We start from the raw sequence: 23,572 nt of genomic DNA, 5'->3' as shown, positions 1-23,572 counted from the left end.
TTTTCTTACCTCATTTGCACATTTTTGACACTGATGTGTTCATTTGAACAAATTCACATCTCAACCCTTACATCTACCTGTACACCAAATACTGAGACGGTAGCTTTGGCGGTATGGGAGCCTTTGTGTGTGACGGACATACATCCGCACATACCCACAAATATACATACATGCAAATGAATTCAGCTTATACGATAACCTCACATTGGTATACCAAATGTGAGTAAAAACGATTGTTGTTATTTCTAGTGACGGCAACGAAATATAACGGTGCCGTCGCTGGCTACTTTACAATGATGCATGACGGTAACACGTGACTCAATAATCATTCTTCATTTCAGTAGACATAAATATACAGAAAAATATGCCGAAAGTCATAGATTTTTCGACGATATTTACTCTAGGCTTTACCTAAATTCATCCCTTGGTCTGTATGACGAGACTAATAGAAAATAATACAAATAAGTGTCTGTCTGTCCGTCTGTCTCTCTTACTTACATGCGAAGATTCGATTAATAGACACGTGCTCCGACATACACTACAGTGACCTCAGCACTGAGCTTGGATAATTTTGTGCTACACACCACTGAACAACTTACGGTCGTTTAAAGAGCAAACAGAGACACTACGTTTGACTTTAACATTATTTACTGTTTCCCTGCATACAGTGCGTACGGGTTTCTTCTATAAATTAAAAAAATATTCTGGATATAATGTTCGCTTGTCCTCATACACGAGATATGGGTCGTCTTCACAAAGATTAGATTAGCAACTATAGCCCCGCTACACAGTATAGAAGGCAATGACTGTATCGAAACTGGATGTTTCAAACATTTTCTCAGCTAGCTTTCATCATGGAAACGTAGAATCACTTTCTTTCAGGATACAAATCAGGGAATCACGCTGTAAAATTCGGAATTAGAGAAACAAATTACCTAAACGTTACCGATATTTGAGATTCAGCTGGCAGTTTGACTCTGTCTTGGGGAAGCTTGTGCACCGTAAATGTGAAAGGGGGAAAGTTCACAGCCCAAAACTACCGTCAAAACTTCGGTAGTCGCCCCTGGTTTATGAGTTCGGGGGGGGGGGGTCAATTATCAGACTGAGCTTTACCTAAAAGCAAATTGGCCAACTTGATAAAAATTTCAACAGAAAACAAAGAGCTGACATTATGTTAATATCCAATTTCATAAACGACTAGTGCGGGAATCTAGGACTGAGGACTGCCCCTTTGGGTATTCTACAATTGTACTAGTGGTGTATCTTTTATCATGCGTCAAGACCTTCGGGTTTTCTCAAGTTGCCAGCTGAGTAAAACAATGAGAATTAACGCCTTTTGGTGTTAAAAAATGACTACCGGCCCCGTTCCCGCAATAACACCCGCCAGACCGCCAACAAACCGCTGCGAACATTTTTTTGTGAACAGCTTTAAATTTGTCGGCCGCCCCTGTTCCGTGTCATTGCGAGAATAATGCGTACACGCGTTAGGTCAGTTTTATCAAAGTCGGAAGGTCACCCCCTGTTTGCTTCTTTCAACCAGTGCTCTTGGCGACAAGTTTTGTAAGACATGATTTTCAGTAAGACTCACTAACAACTGGAGGAGCTTTTTTATTTGAAGGAGACTGTCAGAGGGCTCCGGCTCATGCATGTCTTTAGTGAAACGCTGAATATTTGGTATTTATCATTTGCCATATTTTTGTGAACCAATTAAATGCCTGTCGGTAACTGTGGCGCTTCTAGATGACACATGCCCCCACCGCGCACCTGTAAGGTCATCACCCGGTGTGAGATGGCCAATGCAATATATTATACAGCATATACCTGCTAAGTAAACAATATCCCGGCAAGCTATTCAGGGCTATTCCTAACATTCTCAACATTTGACTTTCACTGTAAGCCTCCCTTATATATTGATCCTGTACCCTTACTCCTCGTAACCGCGAAGACAATTTACTGATTGCCACGATGGAACAATAAAGGGGTTACAAATTGAAAATCAGGGAATTAACTGGTCCATTCGGGATTCATAGAAGTGAAAGAAAACTGGTAGCACCGTTACCATTGACCTTCGGACTGATTGAGACGTAAATTGCCAAACAATAACAGTATCACGACTCCGGGGAACCAGACACAACTGAATTCGGATAATTCGTGACTAGAACGTTGCGTAACTAAATTCAAACAATGCTGTAATAGTTCAGTTTGTAGAAGAGACTTCTTTATTGTCTAGGTTCTCACGTTTTCCTTTTCAAGCCTTACTAAGCCGAGATTGTTGCCCCATGGGACTGATTAGGTCCAGACTGTGGGGCTACTTGATTATGCGTGGCGGAGGCCTAGTTCTATGATAGTAGCAGTATACTACAAGAACCCTGCTGAATGAAATAAGCTTAGTTCCCGATAATGTTGTGTAAGAGATTTCTGCGCTATCAAAAATGATTGAGAAACGTCAGATCCAAAATTGCTGAAGTGCTTTGACATGGTGGGTTAAAAGGTGAAATTCGTCGCCAACATAAGCTTAGATATCCAAAAAGTAAACGCGTATACTTTCAGAGTTTTCTTTGTAAATTGTAAAGTTGGTTCGCGAGTCATTTTTATCAGCAAGATATCTCACAAAATGGTTTTCCCGCCTGAAATATAGAGCTAGTTGACTACAAATTTGCACATTCCCAAAAACAGCAATTTAAGGGTAAGCCGTTTTACAGAATTAGCTTGGAGACCGTCACATGATTAAGTCATTTATGATAGTTGTGTATTATTAATATTTTGTTTCTAATATACATAAATATAGTTAGGGACTTTGGAATTTTCTCTTGATTCGCTTCCACGGTGATCTTTGATTACTTGTTAAAAATGGAAAAGAAAAACTGATCGAATAAATTAAATTTTCCGTTCCCTTGCACCTCATGTGTCTAAAATTCCTGTAGTCATGGGTACCGGGTGGAACCCATCTGTAACTTCCATACCTAGACATTCATTCATTCATTCATTCAGCACCGGTTTTGCGAAAAGCATACCAAGCAACAAATAATTTTTATCGAATATTCAAATCTAGACCCCCTAAATATTCAAGTAAATGCAAAATTTATTAACAGTATATTTGTAAACTTGGTATTTCTGGATAGTATATGTCTGGTATCAATGATACAGCATTGAACAAAATTTCATCTATTGATTTTTGCCTGCATTCATTTGTATTCATTCATGAATTTAATATTTCAAGTACAGTGATGGAAAAATGTTCTTAATATAGAGATGTCCTTAATACACAGGTGAAATTCTATTCAAAGTGTAACTTTAGGTCTGATAAATTTGTCCTTCTAAAGAGGTGTCCAGATTAGAGAGGTGTTCGTAAGGACTGGTTTCACTGTAACAAACTCAAGTTGTCACAGAGTCGTACAAAAGCCGAATAGCGAAGGAAAGGACGTGACGGTTTGTTGCACGGGTAATTAATTTCTTCTCTACCTCACGTTCAAGTCACAGGAGTACAATAATTTTAGACCAGTATAAGCGACCTTTTAAGTATCAGTACCCGGAAGGATCGTGGATTCATTAATTTTCGCCGAATTTTCACCGAAAAGTCGTCTTTTATCAAACGAACCAAAAATTTTGTTGACTGCATTTACACTGATGCACGTTTATTTCGGATTTTTCACGTCATAGTTAGAATACTAATTAGTATGAAAATGGCTAGGTGCACTGGACATGCGAAACTGACGACGATTTGTAATTTCATCTCGCCGAATTTCCTTAGAGTGCAAAATCGGGGTGAATGCCAGGGTACAGGTACATCGGGTATCCTGGCCATTAGCACCACACACGATCGTCCCATGGGGAAAGAAAATTCGGAATCAATATTACCTGATAGACAATGTTTTAAGCCTTAAGCTATGTTACTTCTTCGACTCTCATTAAAGTTCTGTCCCAGAAAATACCGTTTTGTTGGATAATTAGTCCCATCCATAGAAATTGCGAGATCTCGCCAGAGTACTAAAGAAATCACATTTTCGTGAAAAATATGGATGTTTAGCATCTAAATTTGTGCACCACCGTGTTCTTGACCGTACAGAGAACGCGGAGGCCAAAAACTACATCCTTCTGCGATCTGGTATTCAAGAACGGCGGGCGGGGCGACAGTGTGCAAACCACAAACTTTTTATTATTATATAGTAGTAATAATAGTAAGTCGTACAAACAAGGGATACTTCCTGTAGACATGGAGGTACGCGACTCATCGAGCCCACATGACCCTCCGTTGAAGTGCTCCCAAAAAAGTTCTGAATAGTGACCCTCCTAAGAACACTTGCCTGTGTGATTTTGGTCCCGTTTCCGGTCTTTGAATACAAATTATGCAGATGGGCCTACGTATACGCCGGACTTATACTATATATAGGCACGGTGGAGGTACCGTGACTATAGGGCTCAGATTTTTCAAGTTTTCAAGGCCTTGCGCATACGGCGGAAATGCAGGGGATACTTAGCCAGATCTTAACACGGAAAAAGCTTATTTTACATTTCTTGGGTCAAGGAAGCTTTGAGTTGAAGACACTCAATAGTGCGACATTCAACCTGTAGAAAACCGGGTTATATAATTTCATAAACATAGGGCAAATGTCCCTGGAGCTACTATAGACATGGATACAAAATTATCAAAGTATTTCCTGAATGTATGAAATTATCTCACTAAAGTCATCCTAGGGACCTGTATACCAAATATTAAAGCTGTCTGAGCAGCGATTTTGAAAAACCAAGCGACCTAACAGTCGACAGAGCTCCGCTATGTTGTGTAGAGAATAACTTTTTGTGACACATGTGTTGATGACGAAGGTGGCTATCTTTGATAGCTCATTTCAGGATGGCCTGGCCCAAAAATGGCAAAATTAGCTGCAAAAATACAAAATTGAAGATTTGATCATAATTTTAATATATTAAATTAAGATACACCCTAGGAACCTGTACACAAAATATCAAAGCTATCAGATGAGTAACTTTTGAGAAACAAAGATTTGACCAAAAATGGCAAAAATTGACCCCCGAAATACAAAAATTGAAGATTTCATCACAATTTCAATATATCATACGAAGATAACCCCTTGGAACCTGTATACGAAATACCAAAGCTATCAGACAAGTAGTTTTGGAGAAACAATTTTTTTACCTAAAATGACAAAATTGCGCCAAAATACAAAATTGCAGATTTCATCATAATTTCAATTTATTTTGTTTATCTGTAGGAACCTGTATACCAAATATCAAAGCTATCAGACAAGTACTTTTTGAGAAATAATTTTTTTGACAAAAAATGGCAAAAATTGCCCCAAAAATACAAAATGGTAGATTTCATCATAATTGAATATATCATATTTAGATCATTCCTATGAACCTGTATACCAAATATCAAAGCTGTCAGACAAGCGGTTTTGATGAAATAAATTTTTGACCAAAAATGACAAAAAAATCCTTTAAAATACAAATTTGCATATTTCATCACAATTTGAACAAATCTAAGTTGGGTCATCTTAAGGGACCTGTACACCAAATATTAAAACTGTCTGACCAGCGGTTATGAAGAAGATTTTTTTACCAAAAACGCCTTTTTTGCGCTAATTTGCATATTTTCAACAACATCAAAAAATAAAAAAGATAGTTTCCAATAATCATATTTTGCATCCACACAACAAACATCAAATCTGTAAGTACTGCGGTTCTCAAGATATTTGAGAGGACGGACATCCTCATAAACAGACATATACTTATATACATACATACATACATACATACATACAGACTGACGACGGACGCCGGACGGATACCCATTCCAATAGCATCTATACAGTACTATACTATAAAAGCTATTGGAATGGGTATCCGTCCGGCGTCAGTCTTTATGTATATATGCATGTCTGTTTGTGAGGATCATAGTCTATAGTAGCTTAAAATGCAAGTGTATATTCCTTGACCTATTTGCGGAGTATTTTCATTGAAATTGTGACTGTCAAGAAGCTACGTAAAAAACGACATCCCCTCTGCCCTGTATCAACAAACGGCGATGAACTATTGGTATTCGAGGGACTTAATCCCGGTACGGTACTTGATTCGGGCATTGCTGTAGGGGCCTAGGCCCCCAACCACGAACGTAAGTAGTTTAAGTACGTCGATGCTTCAACACATTAGTGCAGGCTTTAGTTGGCTTCTTTGAGTTATTGTCAGACTTGGCAGTGAAGAAGTTCGTTACTCGAGTGAAGGATATCGAATACGGATTTCTGTTGTCCTGCTGCCAGTTATCAGTGATATCACAGTGATCTGGTGATAGAGAGCCCTTGTCAAAATATAAATAGGCGTACAGTAAAGCGTAAACCGCGTTCATCATCATGTACCATTTGTAAGCATATTTTACCTGCTCAAGGGGACAAACTGCAGCCGGGTTACCTGAAAACGGTCTCTTTGTGAAAGCGTCGACCGTAAATAAAAGCAAACCTTCAACTTCCGGGTTTGAGGATCCAGTCTTCGCCTCTGCAATGGAGGTCGCCATCTTGCACAATCGCGCAGGCGCAATAAATCTATTGAGTTCTGCATTGTTCCACTGCCCAGACAAATTATCCGCGACGGTACTCAGGGATTTCAATAGACGCTATTTGTTCAGACCCGTTTCAGTGCTTCCTTTAGCCTTTAGTTGTGGTATGCATATATATAAGGAAGGAGCGGCTTACTGAGTCACTTGAGAGATTATCGCGCTTCAAACTATGCGTGCACAACTGACTTCTCTTGCGTGATTTTCTCGACGATCGGTGAGTGATTGGAGACGGTTGATTTTCAGAGCAAACTTCTGGATTATTGGTCGAACTTGACGGTAGCGATGCTGCTTTTATGTCGCGGAAATGCCGGATGCCATTGGATGCAGTCGTTTCTTTGTAAAAGGTGTTCGAGCTTTTCAAATTTCTTGAATGGATTCCGTGTTTCCTAAAAGTGTGGCTCTCTTCGATTCAATGGTGATGTCGGTCTGCCTGATGTTCTTGGGACCTCAACTCAACCAGCTATGCACCTTTGACAGCAGATCGAAGGAAAGTTTGCCATTTTGTGGCGACAGATTTTAGAGTGAAGTCTCCTCCGAGGCCTGATTTTGTAGAGGGTAAGTTACATTGTTCTAGTGACCGTTGCCTGCGCGTGTGTTGAAGCCATGCATTTACCGCTCTACGTGACAGTTTTGTTCTCCAAAGCCCGAGCCCGGGGTGGCAACAATAGTCCGTGGATTAATTAACGATCCGAGGGTCTTAGCGTGCTATAGATTCCCGCGGTGGAAAGAGACGACATTTCATAAAAGTTAATGGCGCACGAAATACCAGAATGCCGCCAAAAGAGCGACACTTTTAAGTGGAATCGTTTCCATTGGCAATGTCACCGAACGTGCACCCGTGAAAGGATATTGACCCCTTGACTTGAAACGGTCAAAACAACAACTTCAGATGACAGCTGACAGGAATGCCGGCTTTACCAGTACTTGATTCACAAGCACCGTGACATGGCCACATTTGTGTCACCGACCGGCGTTCTATGCGACAGTTGACAAAAAGATGGCCAAAAATCGTGCACTATTTCACGTGTCATCTACCACTCAAGCTGCCATGCGCATGTCTTTCAGAACGAGCCTGCTTTGGATATTGGCATGCACAGTATGGTGTCACCTGTACTTGTTAGGGGCTAATTCTGACGCCCATTTCGCATTTCATAGCCGAAACATTCCCATCAGCGTGAACAAATATTATTAACAAGTTACTTCAAACACATATACCTGTACTGAGCGCAAATTACCAGTGCATTATGTAAAGTACGGGAAAAGTACATGGTACGCACAAAATGAATTCTGTTTTGAAGAATTCTCGGGCGGACAGTTAAGAGCGCGATAAATCAAACGAAACAACGGGAAAACCTCCTCATGAATCAGCGACTCCGCAAGAATTCAATTCAACATTCAACAGCATAATGGCTGAGGCACCCATTTGAAGAGAGCTGTGGGTGTACATACTCAGACCTAAAGTGTGAACATGTTTGACCCGTGGATACATAGTTCCTGTCTACGGGCATGAAGCGATATCATTTGCACGATGAGCATAGCTAACACCGTCAATGGAGATTCACAAGTTCCGGTACCGTCACTGCTATCTGCTGAAATACATATCGAAGCTATCAGGTCCGATTTATTTTAAGAAGGATGGACACCCTACCACAAAATTCTTACGACAATGAATATTTGATCCTGTTTGATAAATGCTAGTCTCTCTTCAAGCTGTTCTTCTTTTAAGTTGCGGTCTTCTAGAATCTACAGATATGCAGATTCTCTGAGTTGGTGGTGAAGATTACCGGAAAACTCCATAAAAACAAAAAAATAGCTCAAAAACTTGAGCTGCCTATTCAACGATGTTGGCTGTGAATCGTAGTTATATGGAGGACGCAGCTGTCGCTTGGAGTTCCCCACTGTTTTACCCATAAGACAGACATTCATATATCAAAAAGGAGCCCGCTGGACCGGTTCTTTCTCGACGCATGTTAAGTGGGGGTAAGCTTAAACGCACGAGTGTGTGCAGGCATTGTCGTTTGTCCATTCAAAAGCGACCATAACACAAATTAAATGTGGGTACATTCCTTCGCAGCCCTGGCGGTCGTTGATGATGACCCGACGCTGAGCGACACACGTATAAACCCTACCCCTAACATAACCCATCCCTATTATCTGTAATTACAGTCTGTTTAAACCATTCCTAAAATAAATTAGCGTTTTTTTCCCCATATACCTTCGGCTCTGCTAATGGATCGACGTATACCCTGGATATTAATACGCATGTCGCAGCAGAATAATTACCCACGCTAACTGTCTTTGGCGGTACGCAGTTTCTCTAAATATCGTCAGGCAATAGACGTGGCGATATGAATTGGACCCGAATGCAACGTCACTGGCGATTAATATTTCATTTTTTCAGTCTTAAAAGACACCCTCTCTTTGAAAAACATGAACACGCACTATGCTTGAGGTATCTGCAGCCCCAATCGATAGTCTATACCTTTTACACCGTTGTAAAACTGAAGATGGGGACTACGTGTATGTGCAGACGTTAACATAGAAGAAAACTACTTATATTGACAAAGGAACCTTGCCCGTATTTCAACCGAAGAGGTTATATATGAACTTGAAAGATTTAAAAGTAACATGAATGGACGTCACACGGAAACGTCAATGGCTGTATCCAGGCACAACTTTGTAAACAATTCTGATTTATCTAACCGCTCGAACTTGCTAAGGGTGAAACGCTGGAGTCTGTTTAGGTAGCGATTTTCGCATGAGATTGCTCTGCCGCCGAGCTTTTTTGAAATACTATCTGGTAGTTGAGGACGAGGGATCTAATTCTTTGTGGTCCTTTGAACTATACGCGTTAGCCGACCGCGTTGCAGAGAATAACGGTGACTCCTAGTGCGCTTTCCCTTCGCCGCAGTTCTTCGAAATTTCGAAATATAATGCAGATGTGTAATGCGGTAGGTTCTGACCAAGAACAGGAGCAAACACGTCCCTTCTGTGAATATATTTCCCCCAGGTTTGGGAAGGGCTCTTAAAATTCGTATTTGGCGCCATTTTGTGACTTTGATTCAGCGGGATAGAGTCTCGATGAGCCAAAACTCCTGCTTGAGAGCTTTAAAATATGGTCATGTGACGAATTCAAGCATATAATTGACCAATAACAAAGCATCCTGCGTACAAAGCAGGGACAAAGAGATGTATCAAGCATGGCGGTTTGGAAACGCCGGTGTTTGGGACTTCTTCTACACTTAAGCTGTCCAAACTCGCCAGGAAACCTCCATATGAATGGACAAGACACGGTAAGCAGTTTTTCCTGCTCCCAGTTAAAGTTTGGAGAGAAATTTTAGTGGTCGAACTAATAATAGGTTTCTCACCAAGGTCTTTGTTAATACAGCGTGCCCACGAGGCCGAAGATAGCACCCAGAAATTTTAGTTTTTTTCGCTACTAGACTCGATCAATTTACAGCAAAGAGCATGCCTTCCGTTGGGGGTGTGGCTCTAACAGGTTTTCTCGTCACGTGAATATCAGAAAATCTATATTTCGAGTATAAGTACAGCTTGGTGTCCGTCTGACCACGTTTGCTAACTCGGAGAAGAAAGTTCGGCATTGTGTCCTGTCTTCTCCTCGTTTACGAAGACCGTGCACCCCAACTATCGTGATATCTAAATCTTCCTCGTTAAGAGGCTTGTTTTAGGGCTGTTTTATCCCACTGTGTGGATGTTAAGCTTGTCTATAGCATCCATAGGACGTGCATGTGTTCGTGTCTCCACACTGAGTTCCTGTGAAGACCATACGGTCACCACGACCATTCATCGACAGCTTGGGTGGACGTTTAAACTTTTGTTCCGATGTCACGTCTTTTCCTGGCCTAGATTCCTTAAAAGTGGGAATTTTCGTATCCCATCCTCTGCTGAGGATACTTAGATCATGTGGTCTGGAGTTTCCCATCGCACACACGCAGGGACATGTGCTGTGGGATGGTTGTACGTTTGTGCTAGTCTCAGTGAGAACTGACTGTCGACTCGAAATCTTGACAGGATATCGCCTCATGTGGACCGACGAAACCTTAAGATACTGTTGCATGTGAATTTGTCCATTGCTCGGTGATTCAAATATTCGACGCCGCGACTCACCCGCAATGGCCGCAAAGCAAATATATTGTATATTAACAAGGAACAGAATTCAATGCTTTACCACTTGTTAGGGGTCTCTTTTGAACACTTCAGCCAAGTGGTTGGCAATCGTTAAAGTTATACAGCCGATATGATAACTGACCATCGACGTAATATTTTCCACGACAGTTACCCTCTCGACTCTTCCTAAATATCACACACCGGATGTAAGACCTTGAATTTCAGTTTCCTTGTAAATTAAGAAGTTTCTTTATCCAGGCCTTTTCTGTCCTATAATTGACGCATACGTACGGATAATTTCAGTTTTGGCAACACGACTTAAGCGGAAATTTAAGAATAATTTTTTCCCGGTCATTTAAGGCAAAGCTATTTTCGATCAAGTTTATATTTTCGCAGGCCTGGACAGTGCTACGACAGACAGCGTAGAACGTGGTTCTTCCTACGAACAAACACGTGAAAAGTTATTTTGTTTAATGCTTTCTAAAGCACCCCTGATTTGCATACAGCTGTTCGGGTGGCATAGAAGAGAACACAATAGTTTAGGGTTGGAAAAATCGACCTCCGATTTTATGCAGACGTCTTCTTGCAGTGTTGCAGCCATAATCGAGGCCAAATAACAAAAACTCTGCCCCTTAAAACTGTGATATATTTCGTCCGTGTGCATGGTAGTTTTTGGCCGAGTGCGTGGGAAGATGGGACACTGCAACAGTGGAAAGGACTGACAGAACATACACTAGTCGTTGTTTAATTGGCATTCGCTTGTAACCCATCGCCTTTGTCTTCCCGTTAATAAGATTTATCTCAATCAAAAACCGGCCGGTCTCTAATACTCACATGCTACAGGAAAGCTTTGTGGAGTCTCAGAGATCAAACCCACACCGAAACGTTTCAATCAATGCATTTTGATTAAAATATCATCGCCCGTCGGTGACATAACAATTAGCATGTACCTTTAATCTGAAGTTTGACGACAACGACCTTTAAAATGCGCGACCGCTACATTTAATAAACACGCGTATCAGGAGTCTCTGAAGTTAGACATGTACCATTTCTGCGCATTTAATATTTAAATCACCCAGTAGACTAGTAAACGTATATCGAGCGAATTAAAACCCATAATCAACACTTGAGCTGCCGTACATTCCGTCGTCATAGCCTGGCTACAGCTCGGCAAGCAAATTGCTTCCTAGCCAATTGTTTGTTTAAAATTGCTTTTTGATTATATACAAGATTTCATATGATACGAATTCAAATAAGTGTCATATTACTATTCACAATGTCATTTGGTCAATTGCCGGTTCTAAATTTTTATTCCGCCAACCCTATAATTTTTTTACGTGTACCCTGATATTAATCACTATGACTGTCGATTTCAGAAAATAGCCAATTAATCATATTAAAGCCATACCCTCTCAATTACTCGGACACTTCCTGTCGATGAAGAGGTATGTTTTTCAACCATCATGCCACCTGACCCCATTTGCTGGCCGCCATCTTTGACCTAGCTTGATAAATACATGACATGCTAACATCATAAGCTTTCGCTGGGTAATTTGCAATCACATCCGTACACCTTTTTTCTCTCTGTACCCATAGACCCTAATTCTACATTCTATACAGTTTCACATTCCAGTCCCTCACCTTAGCATCCTGACCTGACCTGAAGTGACCTACTCAGTCTTTCTTTACTCCATCTTACCATACCTTACCAGACATGTAATTAACCCGTAAAATGATGTCACTAAACTAATGAGACCTTCAACAGTCGTACATTATCTCAAACTGACATCAATATTTTCTCTTATTCTCTAATCTTATATATGTATCAGTATATTTACAAGTCGATGTCCGCCGTAGAAACATTTCATTTTTTTAAATAAGGGAGACTGAAAACATTTAAATAAGTAAGTAAGTAAGTAAGTAAGTAAGTAAGTAAGTAAGTAAGTAAGTAAGTAAGTAAGTAAGTAAGTAAGTAAGTAAGTAAGTAAGTAAGTAAGTAAGTAAGTAAGTAAGTAAGTAAGTAAGTAAGTAAGTAGGTAAGTAGGTAAGTAGGTAGGTAGGTAGGTAGGTAGGTAGGTAGGTAGTTAGTTAGTTAGGTAGGTAAGTAGGTAGGCAGGCAGGCGGGCAGGTAGGTATGTAGGTAAGAAGTAAGAAGGTAGATAGGTAGGAAGGTAGGTAGGAAGGAAGGTAGGTAGATTGGTAGGTATGTAAGTACTTTGTAAGAAAGTAAACAATAAAACATGCAAACAAGGAAATAAGTATTTCACGTGTTAAGTAAGTAAGTAAGTAAGGTATGTAGATAGGTAGGCATGTAAGTAATAAGTATGTAAGAAAGTAAACAATAAAAAAAGCAAACAAGTAAACAAATATTTCGATGTTAAGTAAGTAAGAAAGTACGTAAGTAAGTAAGTAAGTTAGTAAGTAGTAAGTAAGTAAGTAAGTAAGTAAGTAAGCAAGCAAGCAAGCAAGCAAGCAAACAAGCTAATAAGCAGGTAGGCAGGCAGGCAAGTAAGTGGTAGGTAGGTATGTAGGTAGGTGGGTAGGTAGGTAGATAGGTAGGTAGGTAGGTAGATAGGTAGGTAGGTAGGTAGGTATGTAGGTAGGTAAGAAATATGTAAGAAAGTAAACAAAAAAGCAAGCAAACAATCAAATCAGTATTTCAAGTGTTTAGTAAGTAAGTAAGTAAGTAAGTAAGGTATGTAGATAAGTAGGTAGATAAGTAACTAGATGCTTTCTTTCAATTTTTGTCTTCAATTGTGTATCAAGTGACTTATCAATATAGCTAAAGATCGATCAAACCATACATTTTTAACCCTTTGCCTTCCAAATTATCCATTGCCTATTTTACTGCAAAAATTGCCATTTTACTGGTATTTCCACCTCTGTTAACCTCTCATCGGCTATTGAAGTACTAGTCTTTGAGAACATCTACCTAATAGTTTGCTCACCTCCCTGCACACGAAATCCTCGAACCTGCTCATTTTGGCATTTAGTCTCCTTGCTGCTCCCATATGACCCATCCATATCTCCCTACTTGCATCAGACCTGCTTGCCTGTCCTCCTTTACCTACTTACTCGTGTTCCACTTACCTAGCAAATAACCAACCCAGTTACAAATCGTCTTTCTCCTAGCTAGTTAGATACCTCCTTATAGTTTGTTTTATACTTACGTACCATCTTACCTGCCTATTTTCCTCTCTACCCACTTCACTGCCAAGTTAAGTAGCTAGCTAGCTGGCTAGCTACCTGCCTGCCTACCTACCCCGAATACCTACCAGCCTGTCTGCCTGCCTGCCTACCCACCTACCTACCTACCTACCAACCAACCCACCCACGCACCCACGCACCAACCCACCTACCTACCTACCTACCTACCTACCTACCTACCTACCTACCTACCTACCTACCTACCTACCTACCTACCAAACTACCAACATAGCTAGCTATCTAGCTACCTACTTACTTACCTACCTACTTACCTACCTACCTATCTACCTACCTACCTACCTACCTATCTACCTTGCTACCTACCTACCTACCTACCTACCTACCTACCTACATACATACTTACCCACCTACCTACCTACCTACCTGCATGTCTGCCTTTCTTTCTTTCTGCCTGCCTGCTTGCCTCTATGCATGCCTCCATGCCTGCCTGCCTACCTACCTTTTTACCTACCTACCTACCTACTTACCTACCTGCCTGCCTGCCTGCCTGCCTACCTACCTACCTGCCTACCTACCTATTTACACGCACGTCTACCCGCCTGCTTGCCTGCCTGCCTGCCTCGTTCAGTACTATCATAACCATATATCTACCTACCCACCTACTCACCTACCCAACTATTAACCGGTCTGGTTCCCTGCTTATAGACTTATAGCCTTGTCAAGCACACCTAGCTTTCATGTTGTCTGCCTGTCAACAATCTACCCAGCAGCTGCTTGTTTAAGTTTTCTTTTAGCAACTCCAGAGTCCTGATCAATCACTCAGTAATTCTGTCGATTCATTTACATAACAGCAGCTACTTTTTTGCTTACTTGCTTGCCTTACAAAACTCTCCACAGAACTACATACTTTATCCACTCTATCATCTACTCTTCTACCTTATCACTTACCATTTACTTTCCAATCTACCCACATTTCTGTCAGAATTACTACAATCCACAACACTTGTAAGCAAGCATACTCGATCGTCTACTTACCTACCTACCTACCTACCTACCTACCTACCTACCTACCTACCTACCTACCTACCTACCTACCTACCTACCTACCTACCTACCTACTTACTTACTTACTTACTTACTTACTTACTTACTTACTTACTTACTTACTTACTTACTTACTTACTTACTTACTTACTTACTTACTTACTTACTTACTTACTTACTTACTTACTTAACTACTTACTTACTTACTTACTTACTTACTTACTTACTTACTTACTTACTTACTTACTTACTTACTTACTTACTTACTTACTTACTTACTTATTCACTTGCCTATTTACCTACCTACTCACCTACCTACCTACCTACTTACTTACTTACCTACCTACCTACCTACTCACCTACTTACTTACTTACGTACTTACTTACTTACTTACTTACTTACTTACTTACTTACTATCCACATGCCACCTTACCTGCTCACATATCCATACTACATCATATTACGTACCTATGTATATCACCTAATTTTCAGTAGCCGCTGCACTCTATATAATGCAGATATAAAATAATATTTATGGTATCGTTACGTACCTTTTAGCCACTTTGCCCTCCATGGACTTACAAATCTACCTACCGATCCATCTACTTCAACTCCTTCTTATAGCTTCCTACTTGGCAACCTATGGACAGATATGCTGACCTACCCTCACACTCCCCGAGTCATCTATGAACCTAAGCTACCTTACTAAAATACTCCTTTTGATTCTCACCTACCAACATAATGATCTGTCCTCCATCCTGCTTGATTATCCATCAAACTAACAACTTACGTTCTTACTTACCCTATACTTACATAGTGATACTTAAGGATTCATAATCCTTCTCACTCGAACTTTCAACTTCCTCTCCCATGCCTCTCCATCGGTCAATTCATACGCATGCCCCCAGGATTCATCAATTTATACGCTTGCCTTCACCCATACCTTCCAGCATGTTTACCTTATTCATCTACCTACACCTGTACTCTTCATGCTTACCTTATTCCATGCCCACATGTATCAATATTTATTAGTCTGCTACCTTGCGTGTTTCCTACTACCTTCAAGTTACCCCAATGCCGTTCCGACTACATGCCTTCCTATCCATACACCTACCAACCTATCTACCTAAAGATTCGCTTATCCAACCCACCATCAGCAATTCACATGACTGTCTTTATGGCCACCTGCCCGCATGTCTGCCTACCTGCCTACCTGCAAGCTTACCACCTTTGCCAAACTGTCTGTTTTTTCTGTTTGCCTACAGAACTGCTTACCCACACGTAGTTATCTTACTACCCCCTACGTACCTGTACAGATCGAAGGGAAACAACCTTTGCACAGGCAATAACGCACCATTCACAACACTTGATTCCTGCATGCTTTAATAAACTCTCGTCAATACATTCCCATCCATAAATGTATGTTATAATAGTAAGCTATGTTCAAGAAATGATCTTATTTCATTTTCAAGAAATGATCTCATTTCATCAAGTATTCTTTGAAGTAGAAAAAGAAATTTATATGCCAGTGAGATCATAGAGCAAAATATGCAGTTAATTGTAAATTTGTAATCCTTCGGTTGGAAAATCAGCTATACAGTGAATATTATTTTCATCAATCGTTACGTTTGGTTGGAGGATAAGATAGTCCGTCAACTTTAAATTTTGTAGAGTACCATTGTCTAAACAGTGATAAGTTTTCGTGTCGTATATTAGAATTCTCCCAATGGCATCACGCATTTACCGCAACCATTGATCCCATTTGCTTTGAACTTGATATCCGTAATTTGATTGTTTGAGAGTCAGACACTCAATACCGACACTTGGTGAAGTCAAAGCGGTTGTGATGGCGAGCTCTCATGTACATCCGTGTCTCGTCGTACAGCAAGTTTATTCTCAAATGTCGTGAGCTATGGGGACAGACAAGTGGCGGGTCATCTTTTTGGAATGCTTGAAAAACTTCTGAAGAAACGCTACCATAGTAATGGTGAAGATATCGTATTTCCATGGAATCCAAAATACTCTGATATAAATAAAACGCCAACTTCCTCTCTATCCAAGCGAAATTCGTTAACATTCGACATACATACATTCATTTCGATCCCAATGTTCCCATCAAAAGTTCGAGGAAAATCATGTCCCTCTTTAGATGCAAATAAAACCAGCCCGTGTCCGTTCCTCCTTCCCATAATCCTTTGGCTGTCATAGCCTTTATTAGTCTACATACCTACACACGTGTACAACCGCCGATAAAACAGTATGCATGCCTACACATATCTGGCATAAGAAGGGCATCAAGTCAGACGGATCTCATTGTCACGTATGGTCCGACTACAGAGCTCTACAAATGCCCGTGCACAGAAGAATCCTATTGAACATCCATACATCAATATAAACATCCATTCATCTATCCATCCCTCCATCCATCAATATAAATATACACATACATACATACATACATACATACATACATACATACATACATACATACATACATACATACATACATACATACATACGTACGTACGTACCTGCCTGCGTGCCTGCCTGCGTGCCTACCTGCGTACGTACATACATACATACATACATACATACATACATACATACATACATACATACATACATACATACATACATACATACATACATACATACATACATACATACATACATACAGACAGACAGACAGACAGACAGACAGACAGACAGACAGACAGACAGACATTCAAGCACTTAATAATTGCCCTTCAACTTATTAACAACATCTATGATCTACAAAGAGTTTTAATCCCTTTCAGGCGGATTTGATAAAATTCCGTGGGAAAAGTAAAATGAAAAAAATATCTTGTTCGTCTTGATCGAAATGAACTAATTTACAGGAAACTTGTTCCGATATGACCGACTCAGCATGGTTACTAGACCAAGTAATGCATAATCAACTCCATGTTGTAACACGTGATATATAAAACGGGGTGAACACTACAAACCCTGTAACTATAATAATGGTTTCGTTATATCGTGGGAAGACGTGCGGCTTCTGTTTCAAAACAAATGATTTTATCGTTCTTTCGAATCACAGAAGTTTGTACTTCCACTATGATATATAACATTCTCGCTCAGAATTTATATAGGTAATGGAGATTTGCCATGAATATTTCTAGTGTTTAATAACATTAAGAAATTTGAAATGGCCTCTGAGTCTTGAGAGATTTTGGTCGTAGCTAGTTTTCGGCCAAAAAAAGAGAGGGAAACAACTGTCGATATTTTGAGACAGTATATTTGTACATGCAAGTTATTTCATTAAATTTAAACAAGTATGACCACTGTCGATAACACCGCATATGCGTTCTCAAGTGGCGACCGGGTTTTTCGGAGCCTCGGATGATTGAAAAAGAGAGATTATTTTTCACTGTCATCAGTCTTAACAAACAAATCACTGCTGAAGGTAAAGACGAAGAATAAACCTAAACAAGTATGCATTGTGTTTTTTGGTTTCCCATAGCATATCGGTTTTCAGAAGAACAATGCACTTAAATTGGCCCTTGGCCTTGGGGAATGGGACTCTCGAATCGTAACCATAACGACGAGTTCAGCTGTCGAATGGCTTATTAACGATGGGTCCATTACACTTTATATATTGTTGGGACACCGATATTTATGCGAATGGCAGAGAAGAGAATGGGCTCCATCATTATAATTACGTGACCCTGTGTAATGCTGCATCGAATGAGCGTAAAATTAAACTTTGCAATTTCGCATCGCTCTAGCTGGGTCAAAGGTTATGCGTGATGTGATCCGTCTGAAAGGATGGTTATGATACCGGTCTTTGGTCTGTTCTTCGTTATTGCCGATGGCTTTTTGGAAGAAACATGGTGACAACTCGTATATGTAGGCAGTGCCCATAAATCTCACTCAATTATTTGTCAAGAATTTCCACTGTTGTTCCAGTGTTCCGCGTTTATCTGCGTCGATTCAGACTCTTGTCAATTTTCCCACAGGTACCCAGTGCATGATGAAATCACGTCTATTTATAGCTTTTTATGTCAGAGTTTGAAAAAAGAAGATTGGTGTCAAGCAACTAGCAATGAACGAGTGCAATAGAACCCCAGCTGTCGGTCAGAGTTCATTTTAATACCCGTTTCAACTATTCGAAATAATTGTCGGTGACACCGTCATTGATCGAAACAACGAATTTGTCAGAAAATTCGACATTTTACCTATGTATGCATGTCAAATGAGACCAGCAGTCACTAGAATACAGTCCAGAGTCATTTTAATGCTATTTTCTTGGTGTGACATGCATGGAGCGAGCTTATGGACAAAAAAATAACACGCGACATTTTCCGTTCTCCTTAGCGTACAGTCTCGGCTCCGTGTGTAAACAAAAAGGATAGGGGCAGGGCAGGTGGGGGCGGAGCGCGCTCTGCGTGACTTAAATACAAAATACTGATTCGTTAGCCTCTTCCGACTCCTCCATCAAGGAAACAGAAGAGTTGGGATTCTACGTGATGGCGCAAACATCTATTTGTTGTGCTACCATAGAGCTCGGTGTCATTCAAAAGCAATGCGACAAGAAGAAAACAAACGAACAAATATCGTAAGGGGCGGATGGTTTTGGGTCGACACGGACAGCCTACTGACTATCAGGCGCTGTATACTTGTTTTGTTGTTTTATTTTCAATGAGCTATGTACTTACCCCCAAATGACATAATTGTTCAACCTCTTCCCAAGAGATTTTTCTTTGGATTTGCTTTACAAACAGTCGGTAATCACTGTGTAGGCTTCACTCATTCGCATGCTGCGCGTACAGTTCATTTTACCCAAATCACTTCCTGCATGGCGCAGTGTTGCCTTCGTTTCAGTTACACTTCCTTACCCCTTGCGACAAAGTTTTATAGTAGCTGCAATATTAAATGAAAAGGTTCATGATTTATTGCTATTTAGTCTGTGTCACTCGGTATGAGGGTATACTGACAAGACAGGCCTGATGTTATCACTGCCGACTTATCAGCCTACATGGGCAATTCAAGTTGGTGTACGTTACCATGACGATCAGACCGTGTCGTGACTCTTCAAGTTTGATTGGCACTTTTTTCCCTCCGTGAGTAATAAGAGTAATAAGCGTTGTTTTAAAGGCTCGTAGCAATCAATTAAGTTGCACCGGTGTACAGTGAATTTGTTCAGACAAAAACTTCCAAAATATTTCTGCCAAATTGAATTTTACAAATTTTCGATAGATATCAACACGTTAGATGTCATGGCGAAAAACCATGGTTTCGCATTATTTTTAGCAAAGCGTCACACGGGTTAGATGTACGCTTTTAAAAGATTTAATTAGTAACTCAAATGAATATTATGCCCCCTTTTGTATTTCGATAACCCTATTTTATTGCCTATTTTTGTTGATTTAATCTTGTTTGTCTGTCATAATGGGTTATGTTCGTATAACGTCGCGGGGCACTACACTGGGTACTCCATTATGCCGGTGGCTGCGCTCTGATTGGTCAACACTCCATTCACATGCTTCAACTTCACGCTTCTTTTACGGAACAGTTGAAAGAGTGCCTATTTTGGGTCCCAAACTCGGAACGGAAGTCTTAAGGTCCCTCCTTCTTACGGGATTCGCCAGACGCACACCAAGCGAGCCGTGAGATATATGATGCAGTCAACCGGTGTCGAGTCGAGGGTAGGCATGAGTGTTCTCGTCCGGCCAACGTTATCGTGCAATTTGAACGTCTTAGAGAGAACGCAGTGGGCTGCACAACAAGGCAATACATCCCGTGGAAAGTGCGCATCGGAAACACGTGCGGGCAGTCAGACACAAAGAAAAACGTGTAGGCCGAAGCTCCGAAGTTCAGCGTTTACGAGCAAGGAAAAAACCTCGGTGACCGTTCTCCGGAGACGGAGGCTAGCCGCCAATGCCCGGGAAAGGCGTCGCATGCACGGTCTGAACGACGCCTTTGATCAGCTCCGAGAAGTCGTACCCTCCCTCACCAATGATCGGAAGCTGTCCAAATACGAAACACTGCAAATGGCCCAAAGTTATATCACAGCGCTTTCAGAGCTCCTAGACATGGAAGAGGAGGATTCCTCCGGCGAAACGAGAGATGAAGACCACGAAAAAAAATTGGTGTATACCGACTCTCCTTAGCATCCTTCAGGTTAACAACGCATAACTCGCATTTGAACTACCCCTGTAAGCGGCCATTCATACGTACTTTCCACCTCAGTGCAACCCTTATTGTCTGTAGTGTTACGCACCTTTTGTTCCGCACTGTCCCGTGTTCCTTAGCCCCAACTGAAAGGGGAAAAAATAGAAAAAAAAATCAACCCGACAGTTCCGCCGAGTGGAAACAACTCTAACTCCCGTCTGTGTACTGATGCACCACTTACATGCTTTCTTACTGCATCTCATCCTCAGGTGGCACGGACCCACGGACAAACAAAAGCGTACAGGGACTGTTTTGTGGACTCCGAGCCGTCGCCGTGGATTGGGCAACCAACGGGAGACCCCGTACGTCAACGTATCACTCTCGTCACCGAACAATACCTACGACCCAACGGTAATGGATACGAACTCGTTTACTCGTTAAATTTTGATATTTATTTATTACATTTGTGAGAAACCTGCAGGACGTTATCATAAGGCTTCACCGCTGGACTTGCGTCGAGTTACGTTCCACGTCTACAGAGTGATACCGTTTCCCAACCGGTCTTATGTTTCTCTGAGGACGGGAAAAACATTTACCGCTAGGACACGATGCGAATGTATAGGAAACTGTATTCATGGTAGGCTCAATTCAAAACATTGTTTTCAGTATACAGTGCAATCACTTCAATTGTCCAGAGAGTCTTGAACGAAGCGCTTTAAGTAGTATAACAGAGCGTTTGATTTCATCCACCAGTTAGACTTTTCTAGAGTATATCACCAATATTGACTTTATTACTGCTCTTTTGGTATTTAAATAACATTGAAATCCAATCTGATGTTTCACAATCTCACGATTCCCTGTTGGATCTCCACTTTCCAAGCCTACTTTGCCCTTTGGAGGCACCAGGGAGGACACACGTTTTAATTTATTATAGTATATATTTATATTCAAAGAAATAAATTTCCTACGAATTTTGTTTGAAAATGCTTGACTGCTTCCAGGCCGTTTACTTCATTATGTAGCCTCTTGTCCGGAATACGCTGTCTCATGTATCGCCTAACACATGTTTGGAGCGCAGTGTCTGCCTGTCATCCAGTGTGTGTGTGTGTGACAAAGCCATATAAGTTGGTGAGGAAATCCCTCCAAGTCACGTGACCGACCGAACCAGTTGTCAGACCCGGAGCGTTATATGCACTTATATAATGCGTGCAGGGAGCTTGTCGAATTTTAGAGAGAGAGAGAGAGAGAGAGAGAGAGAGAGAGAGAGAGAGAGAGCACGCTTAGTTTAATATTTATTTGTCGCCGACGTAAATTTACAGTGGCTTTCCCTGGCTTGACCCCGAGTCGTGTTCTTCTGTTTCGAATTGATTATGTTGTGATGTCATGTAAATGGCGGCTTGAGTTTCACGTTTTGAAGCCAAATAATGGCATGAATAAGGGGGTTAAGGCTTGTATTGTGTTCACGACAACACGCAGCAGTACGGGACACTGGTGCTCACCAAACAACGCTACTGTCTTCCACTGTTTCCAAACTCACTTGAACAAGAATCAGAACGCAGATTGTGTTCCTCACTTTGGTTCGGGAGGATTTTCTCTTTAAGGGGATGGGGAGGTCTGATACACAGCTGTGTACGTAAATTTACTTACATATACTATAGCTGTGACCTTGAAGTGACCGAGGTATACGTATAACATGCTCTTGTTTTCTCGTCTGCATGATAGCGTGGGAAAACATTAGATTCTCGACAGCCAGCCTATCTCGTCTGCACCATATGATTTTCAGAGCAGTTTTTAGATTAAGAAACTGATGAGTTATCAAGATTGAAAGTTGGTATTAACATATGGCGTTGGCAGCTGAGAATAATTCAAAATACTTAAAGAAGTTTCAAGACAGAAGTAGGGACCGACAGCGAAAGAGCAGATGAAACACAAACTGAGGCAACTTGAACTTGGAAAATGGGCAGTCAGGTAGTTGGACAGGGACATTCATTCAGTTCGAAAGAGATATATATAGCGATATTAAGCGATAAAAGGACATTTGTAGAATTTACAACTGTGTTTGTATGCGTATATGCGTGCGTGTGTGGGTGTCTGTGAGTACGTGCACGTGTGCGAGCAGATCTGGTGTGTACCCTTGCCAAGAGCAGACACGAAGGGGAGGCTATCGCTGCGCGGTAGACCGAATCAGTGACGAATCTATCTGCCCATTTTCAATACGGCGTAGGAAACCTGAAATAACAGTTGAACACTCTCATTGTCCGACCAGTTTCCAGAGAACACTGACTCGATGATACTCCTTAAAAACCCATTTATATGATAATAGGGAATAACACACGGCTGTCGGGTAGTACCATTACTGACAGACAGAGTCATACACCAGGCCCAAAAATACACCTCTGATGTTAAAGATCTCAGTATCATCTATTAAAGAAGAGTTTTAGATATCACTTTGGTAGGAGAGAGAGAAAAGTTACTTATCATACTCTTACCAATAGGTCGGTCACAGT

General features: G+C 40.9%; 1 protein-coding gene and 1 long non-coding RNA gene across 2 annotated transcripts in view; one reads left to right on the top strand and one right to left on the bottom strand.

The window, feature by feature from the left end:
- Positions 1–6,596, bottom strand: part of LOC139123369 (phenazine biosynthesis-like domain-containing protein 1) — a 22,709-nt gene extending 16,113 nt beyond the window's left edge. The window contains exon 1 of the mRNA XM_070689519.1: positions 6,395–6,596. Coding sequence (XP_070545620.1) covers positions 6,395–6,529 — 135 coding nt within the window. The 5' untranslated portion in view covers positions 6,530–6,596. The remainder of the gene's footprint in view (positions 1–6,394) is intronic.
- A 57-nt stretch (positions 6,597–6,653) lies between these two features.
- LOC139122852 (uncharacterized) lies at positions 6,654–22,051 on the top strand. Its single transcript, XR_011549542.1, has 2 exons — positions 6,654–7,126; positions 21,335–22,051. It is a non-coding gene; the product is annotated as an uncharacterized lncRNA (long non-coding RNA).
- Positions 22,052–23,572: the final 1,521 nt, after the last annotated feature.

This window comes from Ptychodera flava, chromosome 22, assembly GCF_041260155.1.
Source record: "Ptychodera flava strain L36383 chromosome 22, AS_Pfla_20210202, whole genome shotgun sequence".
In the NCBI taxonomy this organism is placed as follows: Eukaryota; Metazoa; Hemichordata; class Enteropneusta; family Ptychoderidae; genus Ptychodera; species Ptychodera flava.
Note: the sequence above shows the minus strand (reverse complement) of the source record. Positions and strands in the feature narration are given on the sequence as shown.